The following is a 27,536-nucleotide window of genomic DNA, read 5'->3' on the forward strand; positions in this document are numbered from 1 at the left end:
AGTCTGACTGCCTCCCCGTTTCCAACTTCAGAAAAAAAGAAAAAAAAAGAAAAAAAAAGAAAAAAAAAAAAAGGATTGGGGATTAGCTAAGAGCAGTAGGGAATTTCTGGGGTGGTGACAATGTTCTTTATTTTGATTGGGGTGGTGTTCACAGAGATATATACTATAGAACATGCTGGGCTGTACACTTATGATTGTATATATTATACTTTAATTTTTTTAAAAAAGTAGATTAAAGAGTGTGGGGAGTTCCCTATTGGTAATCCATCTGTGAAGTTGGGCTGACTTGGGCATAGTGGGGGGCAGGTGTGGTTGGTGACCCATGCACTCACTCACTCACTGTTTAGAACACTCTAAGCCAGGTACTTTATATAGTAGATATACAAGAGCAACCAAGATATACAAGAGTGGGCCTGAAAAACTGGCTCAATGGCTAGAGCGTTAGCCTGGCATATGGACATCCTGGGGTTGATTCCTGGTCTGGGCACATGGGAGAAGCGACCATCTGCTTCTCCCCCTGCCCTCTCTCTTCCCCTCCCACTGTCAGTGGCTCGAATGGTTTGAGCATCAGCCCAGGTGCTGAGGTTAGCTTTGTTGATTCCAGCAAAGCTGGAATTCCCTGACGGGGGTTGCCAAGAGATCTGGTCAGGGTGTATGTCCTGCTATCTACCCTCTTCTCACCGCCACCCCCCCCCCCAATGAAAAAGATATACAGGAGTGAACAAGAAAGAACCTTGCTGCTTGGTCTCAGTTTACTTTTAGCGAGAGAGACAGAGACAGAGGAACACACAGGCAGGAAGGGAGGGATAAGCAATAATTCTTCGTTGTTCATTGATTGCTTTCTCATATGTGCCTTGACTGGTGGGCTCCAGCAGAGTGAGCGACCCCTTTCTCAAGCCAGCAACCTTGGGCTCAAGCCAGCAACCATGTCTATGATCCCATGCTCAAGCCGGTGACCTTGAGATTTTTTTTTTTTCATCTTTCTGAAGCTGGAAACAAGGAGAGACAGTCAGACAGATTCCCGCATGCGCCCGACCGGGATCCACCCAGCACGCCCACCAGGGGCGACGCTCTACCCACCAGGGGGCGATGCTCTGCCCATCCTGGCCGTCGCCATGTTGCGACCAGAGCCACTCTAGCGCTTGAGGCAGAGGCCACAGAGCCATCCCCAGCGCCCGGGCCATCTTTGCTCCAATGGAGCCTTGGCTGCGGGAGGGGAAGAGAGAGACAGAGAGGAAAGTGCGGCGGAGGGGTGGAGAAGCAAATGGGCGCTTCTCCTGTGTTCCCTGGCCGGGAATTGAACCCGGGTCCTCCGCACGCTGACCTTGAGATTTTTAACCTGGGTCCTCTGCATCCCAGTCTGACACTCCATTCATTGCGCCACCGCCTGGTCAGGCTCAGTTTACTATCTTACAAGGGAGACAAAACTAAATATTTAATAGGTGGTGATACTTTAAAGAAAAATAAAACAGAATTAATTGGACAGTGCTCTTTAAGAAATAGTAGTCAAGCCTGACCAGGCGGTGGCACAGTGGATAGTGTCGGACTGGGATGCAGAGGACCCAGGATCGAGACCCCGAGGTTGCCAGCTTGAGTGCAGGCTCATCTGGCTTGAGCTAAAAGCTCACAAGCTTGGACCCAAGGTTGCTGGCTCAAGCAAGTGGTTACTCGGTCTGCTGAAGGCCCGAGGTCAAGGCACATATGAGAAAGCAGTCAATGAACAATTAAGGTGTTGCAATAAAAAAGTGATAATTGATGCTTCTCATCTCTCTCCGTTCCTGTCTGTGTGTCACTATCTCTGACTCTCTCTCTGTCTTTGTAAAAAAAAAAAAAGAAAGAAAGAAATAGTAGTCAAGGTAGGAAGATCTCTCTGAGAAGGTGAGAGCTGAGATTTGAAAGAGGGAAGCTCTGAATATGGCAGAAAAAGTGCTTCAGGCAGACAGTAGAGCCAGTGCAAAGGCCCCTTAGGTGAGACGGTGATTGATTAAATGATTGGAGTAAGGTGTGAAAGACACATCAATGCCAGACCTGTTGTGGTGCAGTGGATAAAGTGTTGACCTGGAACGCTGAGGTTTGAAACTCTGGACTTGCCTGGTCAAGGCACATATGAGAGTTGATGCTTCCTGCTCCTCCCCCCTTTCCCTTTGTCTCTCTAAAATGAATAAAGTCTTAAAAAAAAAAAGACACATCAAGCTGTATACCATGGGCTTACATCTGCCCAAGCCAGTAGAACCAGTAGAAAGAACTTCCTTTTTTAAAATCTTTTCTTTATTGATTTCTAGAGAGGAGAGTGACAGAGAAAGAGGGAATGAAAGGGGGCGGGGAGGGTACTACAAGTGGGAAGCATCAACTAGTAGTAGTTGCTTCTCATATGTGCCTTGACCAGGCAAGTCTGGGGTTTCAAACCGGTGACATAAGTGTTCCAGGTCAATGCTTTATATACTGTGCCACCACAGGTCAGGCAGAATTTAATTCTTGTGGCACACCTTTTGAAAATCGCTGGTCTAGCCTTGGGAGTCAGAAAACTAGAAACCTTCCCTGTGCCACCACTTGGTAGTGCTGTTAGTCAAATTACCCTGCTTCTGAGCTTATTCGCTGTGTCAAGGCTTTGCTGATCTCTAATTTTAGTGTTAAAGCCAGTTCATGTTAAAGAATGTTATTGCTTTTGTCAGTGACCTGGAACAATCTTAGACATCAGAATACTCATGCCACTAATTTTACCAAACTTTTCTTTAATTTCGAGCTCTATTTAAGAAAGATCTTTAAGGAGGGGCGGAGAGGGAGGAGAAGATGCCAAATGTCTGTCATGTATGTGAAAAATATCAATAAAAACACAATTAAGCATCGCTAGAAGTAAAGTATCTCTGTAGACAGACTAAAAACTTTACACTAGCTGTCAAGGGGAAGGGTGTCTGGGAGGGGAATCCTTTGTCCTTTTACACCCTTTTGCACATTTGAGATTTTCTATCACATGATTGAATTATTGGTTCAAAATCCTAAGTGAAATAGAAAAAGCAGTAGGTACAACATGCACCCATTTATGTAATCATATTTTTACACCTTACCTTTCTAATAATAGCTATAATTTTGGGGCATTTGTTCCAAACAAAAAATTGTGTCGTTTTTAAGAGCGAGAGAGACAGAGAGAGAAATATCAACTTGTCCCTGTATGTGTCCTGACTGGAAATCAAACCTGCAACCTTTGCTTGTCTCGATGATGCTCTAAGCTACCCAGGATCCAGGGCAGTTTTTTGTTGATTTTTAAAAAATTACCATTTTGTAGATAAGAAACCGAGGCTCAGTCCTTGGTTACACCGGGGGACTCAAACTTAGAACAGATACCGGATCTTGCATCCTTTACAAATTAGCTGCACCGTCCTACGTTTTTGCAAGGAAGACCCGCTATTAGGCTCTAAGTCTTAAGTGACTCCTCATCTCCTTTAAAAAAAAACCTTTTCAGTAATTCCTCGTTCTGGATTTCAGCAGCGCCTGAACCACAGCCACGCACCTGTCAGCCTATCTAGCAACGACGCCTGTCAAGCACCTGCCCGGTGTTGACATTAGAGGGGAGCGGAGCTTGGTTTAGATACATATTGTGTATCAAGGATCTCACAAGGCGCCTGGAAGGTTCTCCCGACACGAAGCTTGTAAAGAAAAGGTGCTCGGTCTCCAGGGCCTTTCTTTGTGAGACCCAAGCTGGTGGCCAAGTGTCTGAGCTACAGCACCGATTCTACCGTGAACGCACCGTGAATCCTCAAGTCAGGACTTTTTCTCGCATGGCCTTTTTCTCCATCTATGAAAGGTGTTGAAAGATCCGACCAGCTCGGCTCTGCACTTGAGCAGCTCCGGGCACCGCCATCTCACACATGCACCTCGGGTCTTCTCCGCCTCTTGCTGAGATGAGTGGGCTGCAAGGTCTGCGAGGTAGCCACCTTTCGAGGCCGCACTTCTCGACAGAGATCGCGCTACTACGAGGACGTTAAAAGTCTACACTCTCAGAGGTGTTTCCGCCAACGTGCACAAGGCGACGGGTTTAAACATGGCAGCCGCGCAGGCGCGTAAATTCCAAGCCTCAGTGAGGATCCGCCCCTCGCTGTGAGTCACATGGAAAGGTGGCTCAAAACCGCCATTGAAAAAGAGCACTGGCGTTGTCACATGATACAGACCGACCAATACAGCAAAGGGAAAGCGAAAAGTCCTTGTCATGTGGCCAAGGTTTACTCTGAAATTGCCATTGTCACATGATTAACCAGAGGCATCGAAAGGGAAGGGAAACGTTCCGACACCACGTGACGAGCACGCAGCAGATACGCTCTTGTCACGTGATTAGACATTGCCTCCTCCTTCTCCTCTCTTTTTGTCCCTCCCTCCCTCTCAAGCTGGGCCTGCGTCAAGCGGCAACGCGGCGGTGAGGGGGCGGGGCTCCGAGCGGTCACGTGGCTCCGCATCTCCCGGCGCGCGCCCGCCCGCTCGCCCGCTCGCCCCCGGCTCCTCCTCCTCTTCTCGCCATTGCAGTTGGACTCAGCAGCCCCGTGTGCACAGCGTGGCTTTTGGGGGGAGACCCCAGCGAGTTGTGGCAGGAGGTTGGCGGCGGCTGCGGTCAGGGAAGGGGACATCGACAAGGTAAGCTCCAATGTGGCAGCGGCTGGGCCCGCTCCCGGCTGTGCCCCTCCCCCCTGCTCGTCCTCCCACTCTGCGCGGGCCCGGCTGGGGAGTCGCAGTGACAAGCCTGAAGGCGCCCCGCGCTTTCCGCCTCCGCTCGGTTTCCTCGCCCCAGTGCCTGGCTCATGCCTTCCTTGTCAGTCTTGCTCCCGCGCTTGGCCGTTACTGTCCCCCATTGTGCCGAAGAAACAAAATGGCGGCGTCGGCGGTAAGGCCCGGTGCGCGCGCATCCGTCCTCCCCCCTCGCGGCCCCTCGTTCGGCGGCAGCGCCTCGCGCAGGGGGTGCGCGCACTCCGGGCTTCGGGCCGCAGTCTCCCCCGGGTCGGGCTTTTGTCTGTTGCAGCGCCCTGCGTGCGCGCGCGCACGTGCTGGGAACACACCCCCCCTTTGGCCTTGAGCATCCCGATCCGCGCGGCACGGGCTATCCTCCTCCTCACCTCCCTCACGTCCGCCTCTTTGTCCCACTCCCGCCCCGAGTTCCAGGAGGGTCCCAGGTTCCAGAGGCGGGAAACGTGGCCTTCTTTGTCCTTACATGGCGCGGAGAGGCGGACCCCCTCTTCGGAACCCTGTCCATGCGCGGATTACAGTGGAGGCCTTTGTGGGTTCATGGGGTTCCCAAATCCCTGGTAAGCCAGGTCTCCCCCAGATCAGGATCCAAACTTGGGGGGAGCGTTTAAGATTCCTCTTGTTTAAGCCAGATGTTTCATTTATGTTGAGTTTTTTACAGATTGTTTAAGGATTTGCATCTTTCCCCAAAATGGTTAGCGGGTGCGATGTTTGAGCGCACTCGAATCTGCGAGCTTGGGACCTAATCATGAATTAACCCTTTTCTACTTTTATTTCCTCAAGTAGTAGAGCGACATTCTTAGGGTTGTTCTTGATATTCTTTCCGGGTTAATTCTCTGCCTGGATAAATTATTTGGGATGTACAATGGTCAGCATGGTCTCCACTAGCCCAGTGCCTAAACTTGCGAAGAGTAAGCCATCTCTTTAAAATAATTTCAAAATTAAATGTGAGTTGTTTGGATTCTGCTTAGGGATCATGCTGATCAACAGGGAAGCGTCAGTTTCTGTGATAAGCTTCCCTTTTCTGAACTCGAGTATTTCAGATTGTGAATCTGTGTTTCTGATGGCTTTGAATTCTGTCCTTTTTACAAAGAGTGGTAGGGTAGCATATTTGGGGTCCACAGGGAAATATAAAGTGCCACCTGAAGTTAGGACTTGAGGTTCTCTTTTCCTTAGGTGTCCGTGGATGGAGACTCCATGAATTGCTCACAGTGCTGTTTTGTACGTGATGCTTTGTGTGTGGTCTTGTGGGATGTAGTGACAGCAGAAGCACAGGGTGTGAATGAAGTATGGGAACCAGAGGCTCATTCACAGCTGGAAAAGGAGGGAAAAGTCTGTAGGGTACTACTGATGGGTGCTACTATCCCTAGTCCTGGGGTCTTTGCTTCTGAGCTGCCTCTTGGCCATGTGGGCAACTTCTGGTCCCTGTGGTTTGGGAATAGAATTGTGCAGGTGGTAGTGTTGTCTGTAGCATATTCAGGAGGCTGGTAATTAACTGCCAGGCTTTACCTTGCCAGCACTGGACACTTAATTTATCAGTCTCCCTACCTTCCAGGAGCTTGGGCAGATCTGCAAAGCACGTATTTTCTGGAATGGGATGGTATCTAATAGTTGGCAGTTTTTTGTTTTTAATTTGAACTTGTTTAGTGTCTATAAGCAAAAATTCCTTTGGCTCCTCCTAGTATACGTAAGAAAAAAATTTTTTGAGACTCATATTCTAAGGCTGTTTCTAATAAAAATAAAAGTTTTCCTGTCAAAAAACCCCCACATTGGCCAGAGTGGCTACTAATATTCTGATGACACATATATGGGGCTCTTTTTCATGCTTCGCTGGTTAAGTTCTCCAGGTAGGGACAGGTGGAGTTGTTAGTGAGGAAGGAGCCTTCTATGAGTCTGTAAGCTACTTTTCTTTGGGCTTCAGTAAGATGTAGGAGTTAGAAATGTTTTTGTTCTTTTGTTTATTCATTTTTGAGGGGGTTTTGTTCTTTTGATTTAATAATTAGAGATAGAAGCGTTGATTTGTTGTTTTACTTACGCATTCATTAGTTGACTTTTTTTATTGGTTTCTAGAGAGGAAGGGAGAAAGACAGAGTGAGAGAGAAACATTGATTTGTTGTTCCACTTATTCATGCAGTCATTGGTTGATTATTGTATGTCCCCTGACTGGGGATTGAACCCACAACCTTGGCATGTCCGGAAGATGCTCTTAACCAACTGAGCATCCTGGAAAGGGTCTCATTAGTTGAAACCCCCCCCCCTTTTTTTTAAGTGAGAGGCAGGGAAACAGACTCCCATATTCACCCTGACCAGGATCCACCTGGCAACCCCTGTAGGGCTGATGGCGTTGCCCAAGTCTACTGCTCTGTTGCTAGGCAACCAACCTACTTTAGTGCCTGAGGTGAGGCTATGAGCTATCCTCAGCGCCTGGGGCCTACTTGCTTGAATCATTTGAGCCATGTGTATGGGGGTGGGAGCAGAGAAGCATATGGTCACTTCTCCTGTGTGCCCTGATCAGGACTCAAACCCAGGACTTCCACATACCGGCCGAGGCTCTCATGGAGCCAACTGGCCAGGGCTCATTCTTTTTTCTTTTTAAGTTTATTTATTTAAAAAAGACTATTGGATCTTACGGAGAGAGGAAGGGGGGTGGAGCAAGAAGTATCAACTCATAGTGTTCACTTACAGTATTTCATTGATTGCTTGTCCTATGTGCCTTGACTGGGCAAGCCCAGGGTTTCAAACCCATGACCTCAGCCTGACCAGGCGGTGGCTCAGTGGATAGAGCGTTGGACTGGGATGCAGCGGACCCAGGTTCGAAATCCGAGGTTGCCAGCTTGAGTGCGGGCTCATCTGGTTTGAGCAAGGCAAACCTCAAGCAAGGGGTTACTCGGTCGGTCTGCTGAAGGCCCATGGTCAAGGCACAAATGAGAGAGCAATCAATGAACAACTAAGGTGTCACAAACCCATGACCTCAGCATTCCAGGTTGACACTGTATTTAGTGTGCCACTACAGGCCAGGCTTATTGGTTGATTCTTGTTTGTGCCCCAACTGGGGATGGAGCTGCAACCTTGGCATATTGGAACAACGTTCTAACCACTTGAGCTACCTGGCCAGGGCTTTAGGGTTTTCTTTAGGCCTGGACATTTCCCTCTTAATTACTTCTCTCATGTTCCTCTCCAATTTCTAATGATTTCATCTTTTACAGCTCAGAGGAATTAATTCTTTTCTCCAAGAAACTTGAGTTTATACCTCTTCCTGATAGGTTCGGTCAGTGTGAGTTTATTAACCTAGTGCAGTTTTGAAAGATGTACAAATGTCACCATCTGGTATTTGCATATATAGTCCACAAAGTGGTGACATTTAATTCAAATCATGCTTTAAATTAGGATTTTGGGCTTTCTTTTTTTTTTTCTTCTTTTTTTTTTAAGCTTGGTATTTATTTTTTATTTTTATTTTTTTTATTTTTATTTCTTTACAGAGACAGAGAGTCAGAGTGAGGGATAGACAAGGACAGACAGACAGAACGGAGAGATGAGAAGCATCAATCATTAGTTTTTTGTTGCGCATTGCGACACCTTAGTTGTTCATTGATTGCTTTCTCATATGTGCCTTGACCATGGGCCTTCAACAGACCGAGTAACCCCTTGCTTGAGCCAGCGACCTTGGGTCCAAGCTGGTGAACTCTTGCTCAAACCAGATGAGCCCGCGCTCAAACTGGCGACCTCAGGGTCTCGAACCTGGGTCTTCCGCATCCCAGTCTGACGCTCTATCCACTGCGCCATTGCCTGGTCAGGCTGGGCTTTCTTTTTTTATTTTTTTGTGACAGAGACAGAGAGTTAGAAAGGGGGACAGGTAGGGAAGGGAGAGAGATGAGAAGCATCAGTTCTTCGTTGTGGCACCTTAGTTGTTCATTGATTGCTTTCTCATATGTGCCTTAATGTGGTGGGGTGCCTACAGCAGACTGAGTGACCCCTTGCTCGAGCCAGTGGCCTTGGGCTCATGCTGGCAAGCCTTGCTCAAACCAGATGAGCCTGCGCTCAAGGTGGCAACCTCAGGATCTTGAACCTGGGTCCTCTGCCTCCCAGTCCCACGCTCTACCCATTGCACCACTGCCTGGTCAGGCAATTTTGGGCTTTCTTTTTTTTCTCTTTTTTTTTCTTTTTTTTTGTATTTTTCTGAAGCTGGAAATGGGGAGAGACAGACAGACTCCCGCATGCGCCTCACCGGGATCCACCCGGTACGCCCACCAGGGACAACGCTCTGCCCCTCCGGTGGCGTAGCTCTGCCGCAACCAGAGCCACTCTAGCGCCTGGGGCAGAGGCCAAGGAGCCATCCCCAGCACCCGGGCCATCTCTGCTCCAATGGAGCCTTGGCTGCGGGAGGGGAAGAGAGAGACAGAGAGGAAGGAGGGGAGGGTGGAGAAGCAAATGGGCGCTTCTCCTATGTGCCCTGGCCGGGAATCGAACCCGAGTCCCCCGCACGCCAGGCCGACGCTCTACCGCTGAGCCAACCGGCTAGGGTTAACTTTGGGCTTTCTATATTGGGTGCTTTTTATTTTAGCAAAGTCCTGGCAAGAGTAGATTTAATTTTTCTTTTTTCATAAAGTAGGGCTTGACAGCAGCACCTGTATTTTTATTTTTAACTTTTATTTATTGATTTTAGTGAGAAAGGAAGAGAGAGAGAGAGAGAGACAGGAACATCTATCTGTTCTGTATGTCACCTGACTGGGATCAAACTGGCAACCTCTATGCTTTGGGATGGTGCTCTGACCAGCTGAGATATCCAGTAGATTTGATTATTTTGTTTTCAGGGGAAGGGTTTGGACTTTGAGGCTGATGGTAGTTTGACAGGAGTCCACACACAATTTGTTAGTGAAGTGTGTTTGGGCCCTGAAGGGATGAAGTTGACTTCAGTTTCCTGCTGCATTTGTTAATTTCTTCTGAAACCACTAGCTTTACTCTTCTTCCTTTTTTTTTTTTTTTTTTTTAATACTTTATTCAATTTTCAGAGAAGAGGGAGAGGGAGTGGAGGGGAGAAGAGGGAGGAGCAGGAAGCATCAACTCCCATATGTGCCTTGACCGGGCAAGCGCAGGGTTGTTTTTTTTTTGTTTTTTTAAATTTTTTTTATTTATTCATTCATTTTAGAGAGGAGGGGGGAGATGAGAGAGAGAGAGAGAGAGAGAAGGGGGAGGAGCAGGAAGCATCAACTCCCATATGTGCCTTGACCAGGCAAACCAGGGATTTGAACTGGCAACCTCAGTGTTTCCAGGTTGACGCTTTATCCACTGAGCCACCACAGGTCAGGCTCAAGCGCAGGGTTTTGAACCGACAACCTCAGCATTTCAGGTCAACGCTTTATCCACTGCGCCACCACAGGTCAGGCTTCACTCTTTTTGTTAGGGTAAGTTGGTGCTGACTTTTCTTGGTGCTAGCGGCATTATAGAAATAGTTGTGGCCTGACCAGGCAGTGGCGCAGTGGATAGAGCGTCGGACTGGGATGCTGAAGACCCAAGTTCGAGACCCCAAGCTCTCCAGCTTGAGCGCGAGCTCATCTGGTTTGAGCAAAAGCTCACCAGCTTGGACCCAAGGTCCCTGGCTCAAGCAAGGAGTTATTCGGTCTGCTGAAGACCCGCGGTCAGGACACATATGAGAGAGCAGTCAATAAACAACTAAGGTGTCACAATGCGCAATGAAAAACTAATGATTGATGCTTCTTATCTCTCCGATCCTGTCTTTCCCTGTATATCCCTCTCTCTGACTTTCTGTCTCTGTAAAAAAAAAGAAAAAGAAAAAGAAATAGTTGTGGAAGCTTGGTGGGCAGATATGTGATAGAGGAGCCTTGCAACTCTACTGATTTTTAAAAATTACTCCTTGCCATATTTATGCCCTGTTAAATCTTTGTGAGATTTTTCCATACAGCAATTTATAGGTGATCCCGTTAAAAATTGCAATTGAAAATTGAGACTTTTTTCCCAGACAAACTTTTAATATTTGCTGTTTTTCAGATGTCTTAAGAAAGAGATATCCAATAGAAACTTTTTCTCTTCTCATTGAGTGTCCATATAATGAAATTAAAAATGTAGTCACCATTTTTAACAGGAAAATGAGTTTTTTTTTGTGGGCCATGTACCAAGGATCATTTAGTTAAAAGCTGAGTGTGTTTCCTTTATTAGAATATGTAAATTGACTCCATATTATTATGATTATTTTTTAACTTTTGGGAGGTTGCATATTATTATTATATAAAAATATGCGTTCTTGACCAATCAGTGGCACATTGGATAGAGCGTCAGCTGGGATGCTGAAGGACCCAGGTTTTAAACCTTATGGGTGCTGGTTTGAGCACAAAGTCTCTGGCTTGAGCAAGATACACACACTGGCTTGGCTGGAGCACCCCGGGCAAGGCACATAGGAGAAAACAATAAGTGAACTACTAAAGTGCCGCAACAAGTTGATGCTTCTCATCACTTTCCCTTTCTGTCTGTCCCTCTCTGTCGCTCTTTCTCGCTAAAAAAAAAGAAGAAAAATATGCGTGAGCAGATTCACTCACCTTTTAGTTTATTCAAAAAAAAAAATTTTGAGGGACAGATGGACATGAAAGGAGAGAAATGAGAAGCATCAGTTCTTCATTGCATCTCCTTAATGGTTCATTGATTGCTTTCTCATATGTGCCGTGACGGGAGCAGGGGCGCTACACCAGAGCGAGTGACCCCTTGCTCAAGCCAGTGACCTTTGGGCTCAAGCTGGTGGTCATGGGATCATGTTTATGATCCCATGCTCAAGCTGATGACCTTGGGGTTTTGAACCTGGGTCCTCTGCATCCTTAGGCGATTGCTTAGCTTCTTGTATGTGCCCTGATCATGGATCAATCCTGTGACCTTGGTGTACCAGGACAATACTGTGTTTACTGAGCAACCCAGTCAGGGCTCTGCTGCTTGTCTTTTAACTCCTTATTCTTATCTGAGTTTGTATGTACTTTAAAAATAAAATTTTCAAAGTTGAGTTTCCTTCTCAATGATACATATAGATTTTTTTCAGGTTGGTAATTCTTTGCATTTATATGAAACAAACAAAAACAAGTCTAAATGTCAACAGTATGGGAATGCCCAGCCCTGTGGCTCATAGTGGCACCTAATAAAGATTTGTCCTGTGGATGACCTGTGCATAATGCTTCAGGAGGGGAAAACAGCTGCCTAGTAAACAGGGAGACTTGTAGGCTGGACAGTGAGAGGTCACCAGTGACCACAGCTTCACAGAGAAGATGTGTGAATTGACAGGAGTGGAGGAAAGGTTAACTGAGTCAATTTTGGTGAAGTTACTTGAGCTTTTTTTTTTTTTTTTTTTTTAAGATTTTATTTATTCATTATAGAAAGGGGGGAGAGAGAGAGAAGGGGGAAGAGCAAGAAGCATCAACTCACATATGTGCCTTGACCAGGCAAGCCCAGGGTTTTGAACCGGCAACCTCAGCATTTCCAGGTTGATGCTTTATCCACTGCGCCACCACAGGTCAGGCTCTTGAGCTTTTTTAAAATGTAGGGCTTCAGCTCTGGAAAAGCAGTAGCAGTTTTTCACAGAACTAACAAGCAAATATCATATGACCCAGCAATTTGACTTTTCCGTATTAACTCCAAGAAATGAACGTATATGTTCACACAAAAACTAAAACAAGTGTTTTTTAGCTTTGTTTTGTAGTAGACAAGAACTGAAAACCACCCAGAGGTCTTTTAGCTGGTAAGTGGTTATACAAACCAGGGTATATCCAAAATACTACTTGGCAATAAAAAATAACCAGTTTTTGATACATACACAATTGGATGAACCTTTTTTAGGTGTGAGGAGGGGAGATAGCGGAGCAGACTACCTCATATACCGAGGGTAGTCAACCTTTTTATACCTACTGCCCACTTTTGTATCTCTGTTAGTAGTAAAATTTTCTAACTGCCCACCAGTTCCACAGTAATGGTGATTTATAAAGTAGGGAAGTAACTTTACTTTATAAAATTTATGCAGCAGAGTTACAGCAAGTTAAAGCATAATATAATGATTACTTACCAAGTACTTTATGTCAGATTTTCACTAAGTTTGGCAGAATAAATCTTTTATTTTATTTTATTTTATTTACAGAGACAGAGTGAGTCAGAGAGAGGGATAGATAGGGACAGACAGACAGGAACAGAGAGAGATGAGAAGCATCAATCATCAGTTTTTTGTTGTGACACCTTAGTTGTTCATTGATTGCTTTCTCATATGTGCCTTGACCACGGGCCTTCAGCATACTGACTGAATAACCCCTTGCTCAAGCCAGCGAACTTGGGTCCAAGCTGGTGAGCTTTGCTCAAATCAGATGAGCCTGCACTCAAGCTAGCGACCTCAGGTTCTCGAACCTGGGTCTTCCATATCCCAGTCCGATGCTCTACCCCAGGGGTCCCCAAACATTTTACACGGGCCAGTTCACTGTCCCTCAGACCGTTGGAGGGCCGCCACATACAGTGCTCTTCTCACTGACCACCAATGAAAGAAGTGCCCCTTCCAGAAGTGCGGCGGGGGCCAGATAAATGGACCTGATCAGGGGGCCGCAGTTTGGGGACACCTGTTCTATCTACTGTGCCACCGCCTGCTCAGGCAGCAGAATAAACCTTTATAAAACAACTTAATATAGTTAAATATTTTTATTTATACTTTGGTTGCTCCGCTACTGCCCACCATGAAAGCTGGAATGCCCACTAGTGGGCGGTAGGACCAGGTTGACTACCACTGGCATACACCTTGACCAAGATCCACCTGCAACCACATCTGTGGCTGATGCTTGTGGATCGAGCTATTTTTAGTGCCTGAGGCCAATGGAGTTATCCTCAGCTCCCAGGGCCATGCTCGAACCAAACCACTGGCTGCAGGAGGGGAAGATGAAAAGAAGAGGAGAGGGAGAGGGAGCAGAGGAGAAGCAGATGGTTGCTTCTCCCCTGTGTTCTGATTGGTAATTGAACCCAGGACATCCATTAGCCAGAACAATCCTCTATCCTGAGGCAGTTAGGTTGTGTGAAACAAACTAATCCTGAAAGGTTACATAGTCTACAATTCCATTTATATAAAACTCTTGGAATGCAAAATTACAGAAGTGGTAACTGGATTAGTGGTTGTTAGGCATGGGGGGGCAGTTGGAAAATGAATGTGACAGTACAGGAGGTCTGTATCTGACTCGGTATTGGTATTATGGTTATGATATTGTACTATAGTTTGCAAAATGTTACTATTGGGGGAAACTAGGTACAGGGTACAAAACCTGTTATTTCTTATAATTGCAGGTGAAGCTACAGTTACTGAAAATAAAGTTTTCATTTTTAAAAATGTGTTCTCAGTAAAATAATTCACATCTGGGTGTTAGTGTTATTTGAGAGGCATTCTTTTATCTTGTTTTTTTTTAATTCGGTGAGAGAATGGAAGGCAGAGACAGACTCCCACGTGCTCCCCAGCTGGGATTCACCTGGCAAGCCCACTAGGGGGCAATGCTGCATTGCTGAGCAATGGAGAGGAGCTCATCTTAGTGCCTGGGGCCAGCTTTCTCCAATTGAGCTGTGGCCACAGGAGGAGTAGAGAAAGAGAAACAAGAAGGGATGGAGAAGATCGGTGCTTCTGTGTGCTCTGACCAGGAATCGAACCAGGTTGATGATGCTCTAACACTGAGCTAACCAGCCACAGCCTCTTTTTTCTTCTTAACTAGGAAAAAACACTGGGGAAAAGAAATTAAATTGTGTACTAAGGTAAAAAAAAAAAAATCCTCCAAGGTTTTCCCATGGGGATGGATGGAGAGGTTTCCTTACCACCGCCCTGCCCCCTTCACCCCACCCCCACCACCACCACAGCTGGTGTAGATGATTTCCTAAGATAGAAGACATTTCTCACATTGTTATCTTTAATCCTTACTATTTGCAACTCTGAGGCAAGTGATTTGCTGGGGGTCCCACAGCTGCCAGGTTGTAGAACCTAGGTGGATATAAATCTGGGTGGGGCTTCTCTTTCTAAGACTTGTGGGCTCTCCACAATATCAGAGGGCTGGGGTCCTGCATCTCACATACCGGTTCGAGTTCCAGAAACATTTTGAGCAATAACCTGTGTTTGTCAACTTTTATTTTGTCAAGGAAAATATCTTTTTAGCTGGTTAACACACACCATCTCCACCTTTTCATAAGAAAAATGGATGTTGCCTAACCAGGCGTTGGCCCAGTGAATAGAGCATTGGCCTGGAACATTAGGACTCAGGTTTGAAACCCCAAAGTCGCTGGCTTGGCTGGAGCCCCCTGCCATGACACATATGAGAAAGCAATCAATATACAACTAAAGTGCCACAACTATGAGTTGATGCTTCTCATCTTTCTTCCTTCCTATCTGTCTGTCCCAGTTTACCTGCCCCGCAAGAAAAAAGGATGTTGGCCCTGGCTGGTTGGTTGGCTCAGTGGATAGAATGTTGGTCTGGCATGTGGACGTCCCAGATTCTATCCCCAATCAGGGCACAAATGAGAAGTGACCATCTGCTTCTCTTTCCTTCCCTCTCCCCCTCATCTCTCTCTTCCTCTTGTGCAGCCAGTGGCTTGATTGATTCAAGCATCGGCCCCCAGATGGTGGATTGCTGGGTGGATCCCGGTCAGGGTGCATGTGGGAGTCTATCTCCCCTCCTCTCATTGAGAAGAAAAAAGAAAAAAAGATGTTCACATTGCAAGCATAATGTTTTATGGTTTAAACATCTGTAACTGCATGCCCTAGGTGAGTTGGTTTCAAGAACAAAAGAAGGAAACTTATTTCATTGTGTTAAAATATCCAGAACCATACAGAGGTCATGTATAAAATCATGATCCTTCACTCTCTGCTCATGTTTCTTCCTTGGGTTTGTTTGTTTTTGTTTTTTAATTTTTTTTTAACAATTTATTCTTTTTTCCTTTTACAGAGACAGAGAGAGAGGGATAGACAGGGACAGACAGACAGGAACGGAGAGATGAGAAGCATCAATTATTAGTTTTTCGTTACACGTTGCAACACCTTAGTTGTTCATTGATTGCTTTCTCATATGTGCCTTGACCGTGGGCCTACAGCAGACTGAGTAACCCCTTGCTTTAGCCAGCTACCTTGGGCTCAAGCTGGTGAGCTTTTTGCTCAAACCAGATGAACCCGCACTCAAGCTGCCGACCTCGTGGTCTCGAACCTGGGTCTTCCGTATCCCAGTCCGATGCTTTACCCACTGTGCCACCACCTGGTCAGGCTGTTTTTTAATATTTTATTTGTTCATTTTAGAGAGGAGAGAGAGAGAGAAGAGGGGGAGGAGCAGGAATCATCAACTCCCATTTGTGCCTTAACGGGGCAAGCCCAGGGTTTCGAACCAACAACCGCACGCAGCATTCCAGGTCAATGCTTTATTCACTGCACCACCACAGGTCAGGCTCCTTGGGTTTCTTTTTCCGAGAGGCTGGGCTGTTAAAAATCCAAGCTCCCTTATGCCCAGGTTTGAATCATAGGTTTCAGGAGCTGCTTTTCACTGCTTTTGTTTAAAATTGGATTGGTAGGAGCAGTGGAGTGTTGCATGCAGGTGGTGGTGTGGGATTCTTGGTAACATTGTTCCTCACTAAAACAAATTATTTTCCTTGCTAAAAATTTTGAAAAAGTTTCTGTTTATAGAATACCCCTGTGTCCATTAAAGAGATAGATTCCCTGGTATTCAAGACCAGAGCAGCTGGCTTTTGAGAGGCTAGTTTAGATGACAGATCTGGGCTCACATTGAGACAAGCAAGGCCAGTTTTGTTGTCCTGCAAAGGAATGTTGACTCCAGTTTATTTTTATTTTATTTTATTTTATTTTATTTTATTTTATTTTATTTTAGAGGCAGGGAGGCAGAGAGACAGACTGACGCATGCACCCTGACCAGGATAGGATCCACCTGGCAAGTCCCCTACACGGTGATGGCTCTGCCCATTTGGGGCCCACTGCTCTGTTGCTAGGGAACTGAGCTATTTCAGCACCTGGGGCAAGGCAAGGGAGCTATCTATCCTTAGAGCCCAGGGCCAAATTGCTCAGACCATTTGAACTTTGGCTGTGGGAGGAGAAGAGAGAGAAGAGGGAGGGGTAGAGAAGCAGATGGTCGCTTCTCCTGTGTGCCCTGACTGGGAATTGAACCTGGGACTTCCACATGGTAGGCCAACCCTCTACCGCTAAACCAACTGGCCAGGGCCATAAAGATTTTATTTATTTTGAGGAGGGAGAGAGAGAAAAGAGGAGAAGCAGAAAGCATCAATTCCCATACGTGCCTTGACCAGGCAAGCCCAGGATTTCGAACTGGTGACCTCAGCATTATAGGTCGATGCTTTATCCACTGAGCCACCACAGGTCAGGCCTATTAAAATTTATTCATCTTTATTTTGGGGGAGAAGGACAGATAGGGACAGACAGACAGGAAGAAAGAGATGAGAAGCATCAGTTCTTTGTTGCGGCCCCTTAGTTGTTCATTGATTGCTTTCTCATATATGCCTTGACTGGAGGGCTTATAGCAGACCAAGTGATCCGCCCTCAAGCCAGCAACCTCGGGGTTTCGAACGTGGGTCCTCCACGTCCCAGTCCAACACTATCCACTGCGCCATCACCTGGTCAAGCTGTTTTTTTTAAAGATTTAATTTTAGGCCCTGGTCGGTTTGCTCAGTGGTAGAGCATCAGCCTGGCATGCGGGAGTCCCGGGTTCTATTCCCAGCCAGGGCACACGGGAAGCGCCCATCTGCTTCTCCATCCCTCCCCCTCTCCTTCCTCTCTGTCTCTCTCTTTTTGTATTTTTCTGAAGCTGGAAATGGGGAGAGACAGTCAGACAGACTCCCGCATGTGCCCGACTGGGATCCACACGGCACGCCCACCAGGGGGCGATGCTCTGCCCCTCCGGGACTTCGCTCTGTCGCGACCAGAGCCACTCTAGCGCCTGGGGCAGAGGCCAAGGAGCCATCCCCAGCGCCCGGGCCATCTTTGCTCCAGTGGAGCCTCGCTGTGGGAGGGGAAGAGAGAGACAGAGAGGAAGGAGAGGGGGAGGGGTGGAGAAGCAGATGGGCGCCTCTCCTGTGTGCCCTGGCCGGGAATCGAACCCAGGACTTCTGCACGCCAGGCCAACGCTCTACCACTGAGCCAACCGGCCAGGGCCTCTTGTCTCTCTCTTCCCCTCCCTCAGCCAAGGCTCCATTGGAGCAAAGTTGGCCTGGGCGCTGAGGATGGCTCCATGACCTCTGCCTCAGGCGCAAGAATGGCTGTGGTCACAACAGAGCAACGCCCCAGATGGGCAGAGCATCGCCCCACCCGTATCGGGTGGATCCCGATCGGGCGCATGCAGGAGTCTGTCTGACTGTCTCTCCATTTCCAACTTAAGAAGAAAAAAAAAAAGATTTAATTTTGATTTTACAGAGAGGAGGGTAAGGGGATGAGAAGTAGTTACTTTGCTGTAGCTTTTCATTGGTTGCTTATGTGGCTTGACCAGGCAAGCCTAGGGTTTCGAACTGGCGACCTCAGTGTTCCCAGTAGGCGCTATCCACTGCAGCACCACCCATCAGGCTCCAGTTTTTAAATGTTTGTTTCAGTTTAGATAATTAGTACTTTCACTAGCTTTGTTAGCTTAAATCAAGAGGCATCAGCCTGACCAGGTGGTGGCACAGTGGATAGAGTGTCAGACTGGGATGTGGAAGACCCAGGTTCGAGACCCCGAGGTCGCCAGCTTGAGCACGGGCTCATCTGGTTTGAACAAAGCTCACCAGCTTGGACCCAAGGTCACTGGCTCAAGAAAGGGGTTACTTGGTCTGCTGAAGGCCCATGGTCAAGGCACATATGAGAAAGCAATCAATGAACAACCAAGGGTGCGCAATGCGCAACTAATGATTGATGCTTCTCATCTCTCCATTCCTATCTGTCTGTCCCTGTCTATCCCTCACTCTGACTCTCTCTCTGTCTCTGTAAAAAATTAAATTAAATTTAAAAAAAAAAAAAAAAAAAGAGGCATCATTACCAAGGCCTGGTCTAAGGGAAGAGGGCCCCAGGCTGAATGAACTGCAGATGGGCCAAGCTTGGTGGTCAGAGCCCGTCAGAGCCCAGTGAATCTCCTCAGGGGTCCTTTCTGGGGTCTGCCTCTCAGAGCAGAGGATCGAGTGAGGCAGCCTACTGGAGCTAAGGCACTGCTGCTCTGAATTTTTTCTGATTTATTAGTTTTGCCTATTCTAGAACTTCATATAGGTGGAAGTGTAATTTTTATTTTTGGATAGTTGCCCCAAATGTAGTCAGTGAGAATCCTCACAAGTTAGCTCATTGTTCTTTAGTCAAGGCTGCATCAATCTTGAGCGCTTTCTTGCTTTTTGACACTGCAGTGTGATCCAGGCTCACCTGGTACAATTCCTGTATCAGGTACTGAATCAACCACTTCTTCTAGGAGCACCTTTTAGTAGTTTAAGACAATGTAAATCCTACAAAGCTCTGAATAAAAATTAACTGAGAACCTTGGTTAAAGATGTACTGTTTTTAAAGTCTCTACATTTGGTATTTGTGGTGGAGGAGGGAAGTGAGATGATTAGGTGGTAGGTGTACAGTGAAGCATTTGCACTTGCATGGAGTGGGGCTTAGATTAGAGGGAAGGAGTTTTATCCTTCAAGGTATGCTAGCTGACCAGGTCCAAAGGAACAGGGGACTTGCACACCCTGTTCATGAACTAGTCCAACAGTTAGCTGATGGCCTGACACAGATAAAGTGCACATTGAACACGTGCTGAATAAATATGCTTTTATTTCTTTCTTTTTTAAGTGAGAGGGGAGATAGAGAAACACTCCTACGTGCACCCCAGCCAGGATCCACCTGGCAACCCCCATCTGGGGCTGATGCTCAAATCAACTGAGCTGTCCTTAGTAACTGAGGACAACACGCGAATTGAGCCACCAGCTGCGTGAGGGGAAGAGAAGTCGATAGTCACTTCTTATGTGTGCCTTGACTGGGAATCAAACCTAGGATGTCTGCATGCTGGGCAAATGATCTAGCCACTGAGCAAACTGGCCAGAGAAATAAATAATACTGTTTTTTTTCTTGGTGACAGAGACAAAGAGGGATAGAAAGGGACAGACAGACATGAAGGGAGAGAGAGAGAAGCATCAATTCTTTGTTGCGACACATTAGTTATTCATTAATTACTTTCTCATGTGCCCTGACCAGGGAGCTACAGCCCACCGAGTGACCCCTTGCTCAAGACAGCGACCTTGGGCTCAAGCTGGTGAGCCTTGCTCAAACCAGATGAGCCTGCGCTCAAGCCTGCTGACCTCGGGACCTTGAACTTGGGTCCTCTGTGTCCCAGTCTGACGCTCCCATCTACTGCACCACCGCCTGGTCAGGCACAATAAATAATACAGTGGTACCTTGACACACGAGTTTAATTCATTTCATGGCTGAGCTCATGACTCAATTTGCTTGTGTGTCAAATCGAATTTCCCCATTTAAATTAATAGGAATGCAATGAATCCGGCCCCCAAAGACCACACAAATTTTTTGTTTTACATGCTTTTAAGTAAGAAAATGTACTTTATAAATAACAAATACATACATACACACGCAATAAGAGATAATGTAAAGAAATAAACTGGTTGCCTGACCAGGTGGTGGTGCAGTGGATAGAGCGTCGGACTGGGATGCGGAAGGACCCAGGTTCGAGACCCCGAGGTGGCCAGCTTGAGCACGGGCTCATATGGCTTGAGCAAAGAGCTCACCAGCTTGGACCCAAGGTTGCTGGCTCCAGCAGGGGGTTACTCGGTCTGCTGAAGGCCCGCGGTCAAGGCACATGTGAGAAAGCAATCAATGAACAACTAAGAAGTCGCAATGCGTAACGAGAAACTGATGATTGATGCTTCTCATCTCTCTCCGTTCCTGTCTGTCTGTCCCTGTCTATCTCTGCCTCTGTAAAAATAAATAAATAAATAAATAATAAAAAAAATTTAAAAAAAGCCTTTAAAAAAAAAAAGAAATAAACTGGTTTATGAAGTGTATTTACCTTCAAGGTCAAAGATGCTAGCGGAGGGAGAGGAAACTGGTGGAGGAAGTTTTCATTTCTTGTGCTATGCTTTAGCTTAACGTAACTATATTCCCTACACACTTAATGCTACATTTAATTGCAGAATTTAACTTACACCTTACACACTACATATGATAGGTAACTTTATGACTAAACTTAATTGCAATTTTTTTACTTTGCTTAGTCATCATCATTTTTTTCACTGACGTGGTTTTTTTGCCACACTTTCCTCACTTTCACTTAGAGGCCGGTTCAACTAAAACCTTTCCATGGAAGTTTGTTTCTTCCTCCCTTTCAGAACGTTTGGCATGCCTGACCTGTGGTGGCGCAGTGGATAAAGCGTTGACCTGGAATGCTGAGGTCGTCGGTTGAAAACCCTGGGCTTGCCCGGTTAAGGCACATATGGGAGTTGAAGCTTCCTGCTCCTCCCCCTTCTCTCTCTCTCTCTCTTTCTCTCTCTCTCCTCTAAAATGAATAAATAAATAAAAATAATTTAAAAAAAAACGTTTGGCAGGCCAAATGTTCTGCCATCTAGCGGAGGGTGGCAGAAGCTCGTGATTCAAATACCTGCTCCTGACTTAAAGCAAAAAATCCCACAAGATGACTGCTTGTCTCTCAAATTGCTTGTGATTTAAATTACTCGTGTGTCGAGGTACCACTTTTAAACATTAGTTTAATGTGCCTGTTTTTGTGCCTGACTGGTGGTAGCACATTAGCGAGAGCATTAACCTGGGAGGCTGAGATCTTGGGTTTGAAACCCTGAGATTAGTATAGCTTGTGTGCAGGGTCACCAACTTGATAGAGGGATCATCAACATGATCCCATGGTCAGTGGCTTGAGCAGAGGGTTACTGGCTTAGCTGGAGTGCACTCCCCCACTCCCTGGTCAAGGCATATATGAGAAGCAATCAGTGAGCAGCTAAAGTGCCTCAACTACGAGTTGATGCTTCTTATCTTGTCCTCTCTCCTTCCTGTGCCTTTTGTATCTCAAGTGTGAGCCAAAAAGAAATAAATTAGTCTTTGTTATCAAATTAATGAGGTTCCAGTATAGATATGTTCAGGACTGGTGGCTCTTGAACATGGGTCAGTACCACTAGGCTATGGTTTCGGATGACCTTCTCCTTGTTGGTTAGAATTTATTTTCTGAGCTTTAGTTTTATTTTTACATTACCTGCCATGACTACACTTTTGTAAGACTGCTTAAGTTTACTATGCATTAAAAAAAAAAATCAAAAGTTTCAGCCTGACCAGGCAGTGGCGCAGTGGATAGAGCATTGGACTAGGACACAGAGGACCCAGGTTCGAGACCCCGAGGTTGCCAGCTTGAGCAAGGGGTTACTCAGTCTGCTGAAGGCCCACCGTCAAGGCACATATGAGAAAGCAATCAATGAACAACTAAGGTATTGCAATGAAAAACTGATGATTGATGCTTCTCATCTCTCTCCATTCCTGTCTATCCCTATCTATCCCTTTCTTTGACTCTCTCTCTGTGTCTCTGTAAAATAAAATAAATAAATAAGTCAAAAATTTCAAGCATGCACAAATGAATCCCAGTATATCCATCCCCAGCTTCAACACCTGTCAACATTTTTGCAATTTTGCAATTTTGTTTCATCCTTCTCAATTCCCTCCCTCACTAGAGTATTTAAGAATACCAGACATGTACTTTCAACCATAAAATTTTCTCAAATATGTATGTAACAGATAAAGATATTATTTTTGAACGGAACCACAGTATCATTTATTCATAACTGAATAGTGGTAATTCCTTACTTACAGGATGCATTTCACACTCAACACTAAGACTCCACAGCAGCCTAACGATGTAGATCCAGCTTTATGCTTTCCATAGGTTGACTTGCTCACTTTTCACAATACTGCAGAAGGAGAGGGGCTGCTTCCATGTTGCAGGTATAAAAGTAAGCTCCAAGGGAACTTCAGGGACATACAGGTAGTGGCTGGGTAAGCAGGGTTTCAAGCCTAGGTCTGTGCAGAAGTTCTCACCTGGTGGTGACCCAGTAGCATATCAAAGGCCATCCACAGCACAGCTGAGCACAGGGACTGGTCCTCCACTTCTCCCTTCCCTATTTGTCCCTTACCATGAAGCCTGTGACTCCACCTGTTCTCTTTACTGGCTGTAGAGACATTGCCTGTTTCAGATTTTCAAGTTCTTTGGAACCTTTTAAGGTTTTTATTTGATTGTTAGGTAGTTCTGAAGCATTGTGGGGATTCTAGTTTTTGCTTGTCATATCATTCTTTCTCCTAAAAATGGAATGGGCCTGGTGCCCTGGCTGGTTACTTACTTAGATTGACAGAGCTATTTTGTAAGGTCGGTGTTTTCATCAGTTCCATATTGTGCTGATGGGTTTTTGTTGTTGTTTATTCATTTGGAAGATTTCAGTGTGGACCAAATGTTTACACAGAGTGGGAATTGAGTAGGTTGTAGTTAGCTTGTTATTTAGAGTAAAAAATTGTAATTATAGCTGTGTTTGTCCTGAAGATGCCAGTTGTGTTTTTTTGTGAGAAAGAGAGACAAGAAGCATTAACTCATAGTTGCATCACTTTAGTTGTTTATTGATTGCTTCTCTTATGTGCCTTGATCAGGGTGCTCAAGCTGAGTCAGTCAGTCACCCATTGCTCAAGCTCGCGACCTTGGGATTTCTTTTATTTTTCTTCCCTTCTTTTACAAGTTGAGAGGAGGGGAGATAGACAGGCTCCTGCATGCGCCGCGACTGGGATCCACCAGCAACCCTCATCTGGGGCTGATGATTGCAACCGAGCTATTTTTATTTTTAGTGCTTGAGGCAGAGGCTCCATGGAGCCATTTTCAGCACCTGGTACCAGTGCACTTGAACCAATCAAGCCATGACTTTGGGAGGAGGGGAAGGGGTAGAAAAGCAGATACTCTGTTCTCTTTTGTGCCCTGACTGGGAATCGAACCAAAGATATCCATACACTGGGCCAATGCTCTACCACTGAGCAAATGGGCCAGGGCCAACCTTGGGATTTCAAACCTGAGTCCTCAGCATCCCAGGTTGAAACTCTTATGAACTGCACTACCACCAGACAGGCTGTTTGTTTTGATGGGTTTTTTTGGTTTTGGGGTTTTTTTTGGTTTTTTCTTTTACAGAGACACAGAGAGGGATAGATAGGGACAAACAGACAGGAACGGAGAGAGATGAGAAGCATCAATCATCAGTTTTTTGTTGCAACACCTTAGTTGTTCATTGATTGCTTTCTCATATGTGCCTTGACCGTGGAGCTACAGCAGACCAAGTAACCCTTTGCTCAAGCCAGCAACCTTGGGTCCAAGCTGGTGACCTCGGGGTCTCGAACCTGGGTCTTCTGCATCCCAGTTCAATGCTCTATCCACTGTGCCACCACCTGGTCAGGCAGGCTGTTTGTTTTTTAAGTGAGAGGAGAGGAGATAGTGAGACAGACTCCAGCATGTGCGCCCCAGTCTGGTATCCACCTGGCAACCCCCCTTTGGGGTGAATGCTCGAATCAACCAAGCTGTCCTCAGCACGTGAGGCTGATGCTCAAAACAGTTGAGCCACTGGCTACGGGAAGAGGAGGAGGAGAAAAGCAGATGGTCGCTTTTATGTGCCCTGACTGGGAATCGAACCTAGGATGTCCATATACCAGGCCAGTGCTCTGTCCACTGAGCCAACTAGCCAGGAATTTAATTTTTTTTAAAAATTTATTAATTTTCGCTCTGATTAGGCGGTGGTGCAATGGATAGAGCATTGGCCTAGGACACTGAGGTCCCAGATTGAAACCCCAAGATTGCCAGCCTGAGCATGGGATCATAGACATGACTCCATGGCCGCTGGCTTGAGTGTGAGATCAGAGACATGACCCCATGGTCACGGGCTTGAGTAAGGGGTCACTGGCTTGGCTGAAGCTCCTTTGAGAAAGCAGTAAATGGACAATAAGGCGTGGCAACTATTAGTTGATGCCTCTTATCTCTCTTCCTGTCTCTCACTAAAGAAAAGAAAAATATTAATTTTTAGCAAGAGAGAGAAGAGATGGGGGAGAAACATTTAGATTTGTTGGTGCACTTATTTATGCATTCATTGATTGATTCTTGTATGTGCCCTGACTGAGAATCAAACCCACAGACGTAAACGTGGTGTATACCAGGACGATGCTGTAACATACTGAGCTACGTGGCTAGGGCTATTGTACATTTTAATTTTAGTTCACTCATCCTCTCCAAAGATTAACTCACAGATGTGTCCATGTGGTGCAATGGTCACATCTACCTAATGCTTCAGAAGGTTCTGGCTTTTTCAGTTTATAGGATTCTTTTGGAGCGTTGTGTCTCTTGCTTTTTGTGTCTATTCATTACTCATAAGGACCAGAGCTTTTTTTCCTCTCTTTTCCTTCTCCAAACAAGATGTTGCTCTACAGTTCTACCTATGCCATTTTTTGGAGGCTTCTTAATATTTTTATTTTCTGTATTTGTAAAATTAGGCATACTTTATAGAAAAAGTAAAAGTCATCTGAATGTAGGCCTCAAATGAGACTTGTCTTCTGAAACCAGCTATTTTCATTTTTAGGGAACTTTTAAATTAGTTGTGTATACCTCGGCCTAGCGGTGGTTTCTTGGAAATAAAGATGTATCCTGCTGTGTTAATGGGGCTTCTTAATATGCAGTCTTGCTGCTAACATTCATTCATCTATGAAATATTTTAAACTAAAAAGATTTTCTGATCTTATAGATAGCTGAAGTATTGATAACACCAAGGATATCTGTCACAGTTTGAAAAGATAAGCAAAATTTGATTTCCAGACACTACAGAAAAAGAAGTAAAAATGGTAAGAAAGTTTTTCATTAGACTTCTTGAATTATACTACGTAGTATAACAAAGTAATACAGAAATGTATAAAGTAAGTGCCCCTTTTCCTGCTAACTAGGGAAAGAACAACTGTTATGTTTAGTTATTTTCTGAGTGTTCATATATGGATGGGCAAACGTAGGTTTACAGTTGTATGTGAAAGTTTTTCTTGTATTATTATTTATTATTTTTATTATAACTGTAAACCTACGTTTGCCCACTTCTGTACAGTAGTCCCCCTAATCCACAGCTTTACTTTCCGCAATTACAATTACCTGTTGTCAACCGCAGTCCAAAAATATAATATGGAAAACACCAGAAATAAACGATTCAAATTCACCTCACTTCATCTCATCACGTAGGCATTGTATCATCATCACATCACAAGAAGACGGAAAAGGGTGAGTACAGTACAATGAGATACTTAGAGAGAGAAATACCACATTTACATAATTTTGAATATAGTATATTATAATTCTATTTTATTGTTAATCTTCTACTGTATCTAGTTTATAATTTAAACTTTAACATAGGTATATATGCATAGGAAGAAAGAATAGTACAGTGGTACCTTGAGATAAGAATTTAATTCGTTCTGTAACCGAGCTCGTAAGTCAGTCAGCTTATATATCAAACTGCCGATACTGGACTCGTGTGCCAACTAGCGGCAACTTCCTGAATCATGACTGGTATCTTGGAATTTTCGCTTGGATGTCGAACAAAAATACTGACCGAGTTGCAGCTCGTATCTTTAAAAAAAAAAAAAAAATTGTATGTTGGTCTGTTTGTATCTCAAGGTAACACTGTATATAGAGAGTTCAGTCCTATTTGCGTTTCAGACATCCACTGGGGGTCTTGGAATGTATCCTCTGCAGATAAGGAGGGACTACTGTAGTCTTATTTTCACATGAAGAATAAAGCATCATCATGAGTTATGCAGATTAAAAGCTAAATGGTGAGTTGCTTGGTGTCTTCTCGTGTTTAACTCGTGTTTTCATGTTTCTAGCGTCCGTTGCGAATTTTTGTGAATGATGATCGCCATGTGATGGCAAAGCATTCTTCCGTTTATCCAACCCAAGAGGAACTGGAGGCAGTCCAGAACATGGTGTCCCACACAGAGCGGGCTCTCAAAGCTGTGTCCGACTGGATTGATGAGCAGGAGAAAGGCAGTGGCGAGCATGCTGAGTCTGAAAACTTGGACATACCCCCAGAGGACGAGACCAAAGAAGGAGCTGGGTAAGTGTGAGGTTTTGTGTGGGAGGGGGGGTTCTTTTTTTCTAGGGTGACTGATTAGTGTTGAGCTGAGCATTTCCTTTTCTGAAGAAACTCTGACCTTTCTGGATTCTGGCCAGACTGAATCTCTCAAATGGCTTGCATTGATCTGTCCCTTCAGGGAACAGAAGACAGAGCATATCACCAGAACTCTGCGGGGTGTGATGCGTGTTGGCCTCGTGGCAAAGGGTCTGCTACTCAAGGGGGACTTGGACTTGGAGCTGGTGCTGCTATGCAAGGAGAAGCCTACAACTGCTCTCCTGGACAAGGTGGCTGACAACCTGGCCATCCAGCTTGCTGTGAGTGTGACCACCTATACTGGGTGGTGCCCAGATACCCTGGCTTCAAAGAAGGACCCAGTACCTACCATGCACTAGACTGTGCTGTTCTAGGGCTTCACTAGGCATGAACTTCACATCCACACTCCATTGGATAGGTGGGTGGATGGGTGAATAGTTAGTGTAATTAACTCTCCTCCTGATTCAAACCTGGACAGCAAAAACTATTTTAAAAACCAGTTTATTTGTTATGTTATGTAAATAATATCTTGGGGCATTTCTTGAACATTTACTACACCAGGTCCTAAGCTAGATGTGCTTTTTACATGTATAATTTCTTCTTCACGGTGTTCCTCTTAGATAAGG

At 45.5% G+C, this 27,536-nt stretch overlaps 1 protein-coding gene and 1 long non-coding RNA gene across 6 annotated transcripts in view; one reads left to right on the forward strand and one right to left on the reverse strand.

The window, feature by feature from the left end:
- Positions 1–730: 730 nt before the first annotated feature.
- Positions 731–4,266, reverse strand: LOC136320178 (uncharacterized). Its single transcript, XR_010728271.1, has 2 exons — positions 3,746–4,266; positions 731–989 (listed from the first exon to the last, which is right to left on the reverse strand). It is a non-coding gene; the product is annotated as an uncharacterized lncRNA (long non-coding RNA).
- A 163-nt stretch (positions 4,267–4,429) lies between these two features.
- ILF3 (interleukin enhancer binding factor 3) overlaps positions 4,430–27,536 on the forward strand; it is a 38,479-nt gene continuing 15,372 nt past the window's right edge. For 3 of the 5 annotated variants that reach the window (XM_066273425.1, XM_066273443.1, XM_066273451.1), the window contains exons 1-4: positions 4,430–4,623; positions 25,504–25,600; positions 26,627–26,856; positions 27,014–27,191. In XM_066273425.1, the coding sequence (XP_066129522.1) occupies positions 25,598–25,600; positions 26,627–26,856; positions 27,014–27,191 (411 nt within the window). In that variant the 5' untranslated portion in view covers positions 4,430–4,623; positions 25,504–25,597. Of the gene's footprint in view, positions 4,624–5,181; positions 5,289–25,503; positions 25,601–26,626; positions 26,857–27,013; positions 27,192–27,536 lie in introns of those variants that run through there. The other 2 variants (XM_066273458.1, XM_066273434.1) reach the window with 2 other exon arrangements.

The sequence above is a fragment of the Saccopteryx bilineata genome, chromosome 1 (genome assembly GCF_036850765.1).
Source record: "Saccopteryx bilineata isolate mSacBil1 chromosome 1, mSacBil1_pri_phased_curated, whole genome shotgun sequence".
Classification (NCBI taxonomy): domain Eukaryota; kingdom Metazoa; phylum Chordata; class Mammalia; order Chiroptera; family Emballonuridae; genus Saccopteryx; species Saccopteryx bilineata.